This window comes from Muntiacus reevesi, chromosome 2 (assembly GCF_963930625.1).
Source record: "Muntiacus reevesi chromosome 2, mMunRee1.1, whole genome shotgun sequence".
Classification (NCBI taxonomy): domain Eukaryota; kingdom Metazoa; phylum Chordata; class Mammalia; order Artiodactyla; family Cervidae; genus Muntiacus; species Muntiacus reevesi.
In genome coordinates, this window is record NC_089250.1 from 263,021,620 (window position 1) to 263,029,547 (window position 7,928).

General features: G+C 54.5%; 2 protein-coding genes across 4 annotated transcripts; one reads left to right on the forward strand and one right to left on the reverse strand.

Annotated features, from left to right (window-relative positions):
- Nucleotides 1-900: 900 nt before the first annotated feature.
- On the reverse strand, nt 901-2,821 carry PRR19 (proline rich 19). Its single transcript, XM_065926215.1, has 3 exons — nt 2,692-2,821; nt 1,518-2,142; nt 901-1,431 (listed from the first exon to the last, which is right to left on the reverse strand). Exons 2-3 carry the CDS (start codon nt 2,134-2,136, stop codon nt 959-961), a joined length of 1,092 nt encoding a protein of 363 aa, XP_065782287.1. The 5' UTR covers nt 2,137-2,142; nt 2,692-2,821; the 3' UTR covers nt 901-958.
- Nucleotides 2,822-4,744: 1,923 nt separating this feature from the next.
- Nucleotides 4,745-7,633, forward strand: PAFAH1B3 (platelet activating factor acetylhydrolase 1b catalytic subunit 3). Of its 3 annotated transcripts, none has more exons than XM_065926227.1 (6): nt 4,745-4,841; nt 5,240-5,333; nt 5,537-5,626; nt 6,305-6,421; nt 6,501-6,623; nt 7,302-7,633. In XM_065926227.1, exons 2-6 carry the CDS (start codon nt 5,256-5,258, stop codon nt 7,590-7,592), a joined length of 699 nt encoding a protein of 232 aa, XP_065782299.1. In that variant the 5' UTR covers nt 4,745-4,841; nt 5,240-5,255; the 3' UTR covers nt 7,593-7,633. The 3 variants fall into 3 exon arrangements, with proteins under 3 accessions (XP_065782299.1, XP_065782298.1, XP_065782300.1); XM_065926226.1 differs by having other exon boundaries at nt 4,758-4,841; nt 5,218-5,333; XM_065926228.1 differs by lacking the exon at nt 4,745-4,841 and adding an exon at nt 4,946-5,076.
- Nucleotides 7,634-7,928: the final 295 nt, after the last annotated feature.

The window sequence follows — 7,928 nt, forward strand, 5'->3', positions numbered from 1 at the left end:
TTTAAAAAACTTTCCAAGTCAAGAGGCCAAGCAGGAAACATAAGCGGGTGAAATGGAGAGTGTTGACCCCACAAAAAAGGAGCCTCTGCAACTTAGCTTCAGCCAGTTTTTGACAGGAAGGAGGGTAAGTCTGATATGCCAGTTTCTCTGCTTTCCTTCTTTCCGTTTTTTTTTTTTTTTTTTTTTGAGAGATGCCAGAAATTTTTTTTAGAAAAAGCAAACTGATTTGTAACAGTAGATAATTGATTCAAAAATGTTAAATATATTGTAGACCAAAAAAAAAAAGTCTGTCACTATATCCAGGCTTCATCTGCCATTCCTGCCCTGATCCTGCCCACACACTGTTCTTGTGCCCACCAGACCAGAAGCCTCTCATAAGCAGAGCCCAGATCTGACTCATGCTAAGTCCCAGCATGGTCTAGGGATACAGGCTGAATGGGCCTTACACGTGCTGTTCCATAGAGGAGCATTTCTAGATTGCCTGGAATGTTCTTTTTCTCCTCTACTAGCAAATTTCTACCAAACTTGAAAAATACAAGGGTCTTTTGTCAACTCCTTGTCAGCAGAGCAGAGTCATCCCTCCTTCCTTGGACTCCCCAGTCCCTGAACGTCTTTCTCTTTCAGATGCCACAAGGGCTGAAACTGTGTTCACCACTGTACTGGGAGTCCCCTGGAGACACAACCTCAGTCTCACTCACTCTGGAGCCCCAGCATCACCAGAGTCAAGCACAAAGTTGGCCTTAGTGGGTGGATCTGTTAGACTGACTGGAGGCCTCTGGGCCGAGGACAGTGACAAATGACAGTACCTTCCCTTCTACTTTGGACCCAGAACTCAGACCTAGGGAAAGCTGCTGCCCTGGGCCAGCCACTCACTAAAATTCAAGAGGACTGTGAAGAAGACACTTTATTGAGGTGATCAGAGTTGGAGATTCCTGCCCCCAACCTAGCCTCAGCCTGCTTAGTACAGTCTCATGGGTGGAAAGGACCAGGCCTCTGGGCTCCTCTGAGCCACCACCCAGGAGAGGCTGGGCAGTGGGGCTGGGGGACTGGGGCTCCAGTCCAAGGCAGAACTTCGGGGCAACAAGGAGGATGGTGGCTGGGGCAGGAGTTGTGGTGGGCCAACCCCCCAAGGCTGGGGAGGGGGAGGTGTGGCTACCAGCCAGATGCTTTTCAGTAGATCAAAGGCTGTTGGGGGGCCCCAGGCTGCCCCAGATGGTGAAGGCAACGAGGATAATGGGGGTGGCCAAGGACCTTTCGGTGGTGCCAGGCTCACTCGGTGCGCAGCAGGAGTGCTGGAGATAGGAGGCACGGCAAAGGTGAGCTCCTTTGTCCCCTGCCGTCTCCTCTGCCTCCCCTCCTTTGGGGCCTGCTCAGGACTGTTGATGCAGGAAGGTGTCATTCTTTGTTTCTTAGGGGCCCCAGGCTTGGTCCCTGGCACAGAGGAAAGAAGCATGAGGGACAGCTGAACAAGAGCAGACAAAGGAAAAGGGAGCTTAGGAGGCAGGAGGTATGCTCACCTGGCAAGTGTGGCTGGCAGCCCTGGAGCACCAGGGTAAGGTCTGGCACACGGCCATGGCAGGCCTGTAAAGTGCCCACGATGGCATCCCTGGCTTCTTGAACTAGGTTCCTTCTAGGGAAGGCTTGTGGCAGAATCAGCTGGCACTGCAGCTCCCCCAGCAGCTGCTCCAAGTCAGGGAGTGGTGGGGGGCTGGGGGGGCCTGGGCCCGAGCCTCCAGGCACCTGGTTTTCCTTGCCCCTTGACTGTAGGGATGGTTTTTGGCCCCTGCCTGGGCTTGGGGAGGACTTGGTGGTGAGTGCAGGGGTGCCTGACTCCAGAGACCCACTGCTAAGCAGCCGGGCCACATCCAGAGATTTCACCTCATGGTTGAAGAGACCCCGGTGGTCCCGGCTCAGGCGGCCCTGGGTTATGACTACGAGCTTGGCAGCAGTAGGGGCCACAGAATTCCGCAATACCATATGTAGATCCCGACCGGCCACGGGAGGATGCTGATAGGCCAATGGCCGCCGACTGCCCACCAGGGCCTCGTTACGCTCCCGCCTGGTCTTCCGACGGCGGACACGACCAGGCTTCTCAGGCTGCTGGAAAGGCTTGGGGGCTGGCTCCCCGGGATCCATGGTGCCCTGGAAGATAAAGACAGAGTAGTCATATGAGAAGAGATGGTTTGGGGTGAAGTTGGAGTACTCTTTACAGACTCAAAATGAGAGCAATGGATTGGTAGAGAGCAACTGGAAAAGGTCTGGTCAGGGAAAGATGAGGGAAAAGGCAGAGGCATAGGGGCAGGATGGGGTCAAGGGAGTCACGCTGAATGGGAAGATTTGTCAGAAGATAAAGGATGAAATGGAACGAGAATGTGAGGAAATCCTTAAAAATGAGGGATGGGAAAGGGATCATGATACCAGAGGGATCTTGTGAACCAGAGAGGGACTTTGGACAGAGGAGAAATCCAGGAGGAGAGGACGCATAAAGTGGAGAGAGATGGTAGCAAGAGAAAGGCAGGAAAGAGGACAGAAGTTGGAGAGACAGCAAATCGGAAGGACAGAAAGGGCAGCAGAGGAGCCATCAGGGCCCGGGGCCTGGTCAAGGAAGGGGCGTAGACCTCAAGGCTGGGTGAGGCAGGTGAGGTAGGGACGGGGGTAGAGTTGGTGAGGGGCGGAGGAAGGGCAGCTTACCGTCTCCTATCCCCAACGAACCCCACCCCGCCCTGTCCACTCCACGTGGCTGTAGGGGACAATGGCTTCTTTTCCGCGGTGACCCCAGCTCTCTCGATGCGCCCGCCTGACGCTCTTCCGGGCCTCACACAAGGCCTCCTGCACGCACGCAGGCACGCATGCGCGAGCCCCTCCCACGCCCTTTGGCATCCAGTTCCGCAGAGTCACAGGCCCAGAGGCACGTGCCAGCTGCCCGCGGTGCCGGTTATAGTCGCGCCCCTCCCAGCCTCACTTTCAGAAATGTCATTCATTTGTCCTAAGCACCTTCTATCCACCTTCTATCTACCAATTGGCCTAGGTCCACTAGGCCCGCCCCCTTCCTCAATGCTGGTTGGTTTAGACATCTGTTGGCGGACTTTCTCTATAGAGCGGCAAGGGGCGGCGAAGCCAAGAGGGAGAAGGGCCGTAGCAGCCTGTATATACAGCCAGCCCTCACGCAGTCAACAGGGTTTATCCCTAGGGAATCAATATAGTGTCGTCATTTGGAGCTAGGCTTCAGAGCCACACTACCTAGGTTCCTATGCCCAGACTGGCACATTTGAACTTTGTGACCCTGGGAAAGTATGCAACTGCTCAGAGCTTCAGTTTCCTAATCTGTAAAGTGGAGTTGATATCTTCTCCTTATACTGCTGTAAGCATGAGGTGTGCCAGCATCCAATTTGAAACAGCGCTTGTTGAATGGATGCCTCTAAACTTTCCCACTACAGTTATCCCCCTCAGTACCCACCCTCCCCTCCCCTCCCCGCAACAGCTTCCCCCCACACCCCGCACGCTGCCCCGCGGCTTGCGGGATCTCAGTTCCCTGACCAGAGACTGAACCCCAGCCCCGGTTGTGAAAGCCTGGAGTCCTAACCACTAGTCTACCAGGGAACTTCCCCCCTCAGACTCTCAAATCGAGCTATACTAGGGTTTTCCCCATACCCTAATAAGCTATATTGTGTATTGCCTGGTAATATTGCTTGTCCAACCTTCACAATCTTACAAAGCCAAAAGCCTTAGGTACTACTTCTAAGAAATCCTTCACCCTCAGAGTCCATCTCTTTCTTCTTCTACAAAGGTCCCCTATACATTTCTTAATCACAACCTTGATCCTTCCCTCAGTTGTGTGTCTGGAGTCTGCCTCCTCCAACATGGCTAGAAGAAGGTCAGAATCAGACCCATTCAATTAATACTCATTCAGCAAGTACTTGTGAACAGCCACAGATAGTACTTGGTACTCTGAGTCAGTACTTGGTACTCTGAGTCAGGCCCTGTTCCAGGCAAGTGAATTGAGGCAAAACATAAAGATAATAAAATAAAATGCATCTCTGTATCTCAGCATCAACCTTCCTCGAAGAAATGAATAACTATGAAGCTCTCATTTGGGAGTGGAGCTACAGAAACATGCTCAGGATTTTTAGGGGGTGGAACCCCACCACCTGGTCCCCCAGAACAAGGAGATCTGGTAAGACTTGAGGTCTGAGATTAATTTGGGGCAGGAGATGGGGGCAGCGACTTTAGGCGACATTGGCTATAGATATAGGTTTCAGAGACCAGACACACCCAACTGAAGTCGGTCAGCCATAGGTTTAGGGAGGGGAGCGGAGGCCACAGATCTGTAAGGTGAGCTGCGCGGGAGGGGCGCCGGGCTAGACTTGGCCCTTGCAGCATCTCTAATTTCCCTTATCTTTCTGCATCTTCTACTACCCTCTCTGCAGGGTCAGTGATGTCTATAATGCTAAGACATATAGTTTAGCTATTATGTCACAAAAACTGGTGGTTTTGAGCAGGGGAGGGCCATGAGCACAGAGGCTCACTGAAGTCCCGGCACTGTCTTAAAGTGTCGCCTTACAGCTGAGCCTCTAATTTTCACATTTTGCCATCCTCCTTTTCTCTCCCCTACGTCTGAAGAAAATGGGTGCGTCCCTTCCTAGCCAGGTGCGTACGAGCCACCCCCTCAAGGGATCCAGGAATGGACTCGTCCACTCACTCCCCCTCCACCACGTGAATGAGGGACACACATACATCCCCACCCCCACCCCGGCTCCTCCCTACACTTCTCGCTCTACAGCAAATGGTTTCTTCCCCCAGGACTGGCGCTAGATTTTCCCCGCCTACTCTCGGCCTTTCAGGTATTTCGCTCCTCCCCGTGACGCCGGTAGGGTGGTTTCTCCTCCCCCCCACGATATGCTGGATGGTCTCGCCTGCCCCCACGCGCCCCCCCCCCCCCCCCCGTGCCCGGGTGCGCCAGCCGCAGCCGCTGCGGTCCGAGTGAGCGGCCGGAGCAGGAAGCGCCGGGCGAGCCCACTGCGCGGCCGCCGTGGGGGAAGCGAGGGTTCCCAATTCCATCTCCCCTCCTAAATGAAGGTTTCCGCCCCGGGAGAGGGGGCGGTGCCCGGGAATCCGTCGCGCCCTCCGCGGGAGTGCGGGCTTCGGACCGTCCATTGTTGCCTGAGGGGTAGGGGTGGGCGTGGCGGCGCCTCCTCCTCCCGGAACACTCTCCCGCAGACCGCGCTCGCTCGTCCTGCAGGAGCGGAGGCGCCAAGATGAGTGGAGACGAGAACCCAGCCAGCAAGCCCACGCCGGTACAGGACGTGCAGGGCGACGGGCGCTGGATGTCCCTGGTGAGCGACCCCGCCCGCGATACTCCGGAGTCCGGGGCTGAAAACGGGGAGGGGGGGGCTCTTGGGAGAGCTGCTGGTTCGCGCCGCTCTCGCTAAGACATTGGGAAACTGAGAGCGGTTCGGGTGGTGCTGCCTAAGGAAGCGGGGTGGGGCGGGCCCCGCAGCGTGCATGCCATTGACTCCCCTCCTTTGCGTCCCCAAAGCACCATCGGTTCGTAGCCGACAGTAAAGATAAGGAACCCGAAGTCGTCTTCATCGGTGACTCCTTGGTCCAGCTGATGCACCAGTGCGAGGTGAGGCCCGTCCTCTCCTCCTGCCCCACCCAGGCCTGTGCCCTCACTGACTCTCCTGGACCAGAGCCTGGGCCCGACGGTGTGTGGGGTACTCAAAATACCCTCAGGTAGCACCAGGCACCCAGAATTTCTGTATAATGTGCCACGTTCTACTGAGAAGGAAGTGTCCTGGCTTTTTGTCAATATTGGGTTTGTGTATAGCGAGACTTAAAATGAGGCTTCTTGCAAGAAGTTTGCCTACCATTAGGCTCTTTGTTTGCTTAAATCAGCGCACAGCCCTAGTGGATTTCCACAAAGCTATAGTTGTTTCCACAAAGTGAAGGTCAGTAGGTCTCTGCTAAGGGAGCTCAATTATGCTACCTATTCACTAAGAGATGTTAAACCATGGCTTTCCTCAAAGTGAGGCTCAACTGGAATGCTGTTGGTTTGATGCCTGGCTCAAGCAGAATGAGTTTTCTTAAAAGGAGTCTTGTTTCTATGGGGATTCATGAAAGTGAGACTATGATGGGTTTGCGTAAAGTGAGGTTTGACCATATTGGGGTTTGCTTAAGGTGATATTTAACCAGACTGCTTTCATAAAGCAAAGCTCTAACATGACGACATTTGGTTAACCTTTGGATAGAGAGCAGTGGTCCATGCTGACGATGCCCCTGTGCCCACACCACTTCTTGCCCACAGATCTGGCGGGAGCTCTTTTCCCCTCTGCACGCACTTAACTTTGGCATTGGTGGTGACAGCACACAGCATGTACTGTGGCGTCTGGAGAATGGGGAGCTGGAACACATCCGGCCCAAGGTGAGCAGGGCTTGGGTGGGCAGCCAGAGCCCCCTCAGCCTGCCCCCCCTCACCACTGCTCCATCCTCTCTTTCCACAGATTGTGGTGGTCTGGGTGGGTACCAACAACCACGGGCACACCGCAGAGCAGGTGACTGGGGGCATCAAGGCCATAGTGCAACTGGTGAACGAGCGGCAGCCCCAGGCGCGGGTCGTGGTGCTGGTGAGAGAGTGGGGAGGGCAGCGGGAGGAAGAACGGCAGTGGTCTGGGACCCCTTCGGGTGTAGCCACAGCTGCACGGTTCTGGGCAGTTCAGCTCAGAGCAGTGGCTTTCAGGCAAAATCTCATGTTGAAGCTTGCTGTACCCATCAGAAGGGCTGTGGTGAAGGACATATTTGGGAGCAAATAGCCCCTTTTGCCCAAGGGACTGTTGGACACTTTGAAAGTGAAAGTCGCTCAGTTGTGCCTAACTCTTTGCGACCCCATGGACTATACAGTCTGTGGAATTCTCCAGGCCAGAATACTGGAGTGGGTAGCCTTTCCCTTCTCCAAGGGATCTTCCCAACCCAGAAATTGAACCAGGGTCTCCTGCATTGCAGGAGTATTCTTTACCAACTGAGCTGTCAGGGTGTTGAAAAACTCAAAACACTTAAATAGCCAAGAGTGGTCAGACACTCCCAAGGTGAAGCTAGCTTCCATTACTTCTAGAAGGTTTCACTTCTAGAATGAGGTGTCAGGACGATAGTTTGGAATCTATGTTTCCAAAACCCCCATTTTCCCATCCCTAGTGTATTCTGGAGCTTAGGACTTCCTGATGGGGGACAGAGAAGTCTGGCACAGGGAAACAGGACACCCAGATGCTGGTAGGGCGCCTCCTCACAACTCCTTGTGCCTTCCTCAGGGCCTGCTTCCTCGGGGCCAGCACCCCAACCCACTTCGAGAGAAAAACCGACGGGTGAATGAGCTGGTACGGGCAGCACTGGCCGGCCACCCTCGGGCCCACTTCCTGGACGCAGACCCTGGCTTTGTGCACTCAGATGGTACCATCAGCCACCATGACATGTACGATTACCTGCACCTGAGCCGTCTGGGGTACACACCTGTTTGCCGGGCCTTGCACTCCTTGCTTCTGCGTCTGCTAACCCAAGACCAGGGACAGGGTGGTGCCCCCCTGCCGGAACCCAGCCCCTAAGCATCTGCCTTCCTACAACATTAAATTTTCATTTTTCAGTCTCCCGTTTTCTGCTTTATGGCCAAGCCCATGTGGGTATCTAACTCCGACGTCTATGACCCTGCAGCTCTGCCCAAGGGAGGCCTCACTAATCCATCAAGATATTCTGGTTCGTGTAGTCAGGCAGATTTCTGCCATCACAGTAGTGCTCCAAGCAGGCACTGCCAGTCAACCCACTAGGTGAAACTGGTTTGCTAACATGACCCTCTAGCATCAAGGTCAAGCGAGAATTCTGGGTGACCCAGCAAAGCCCACCCACTGCTGCACTCCAATCTGTCTGAGCTTACCTGTAACTTC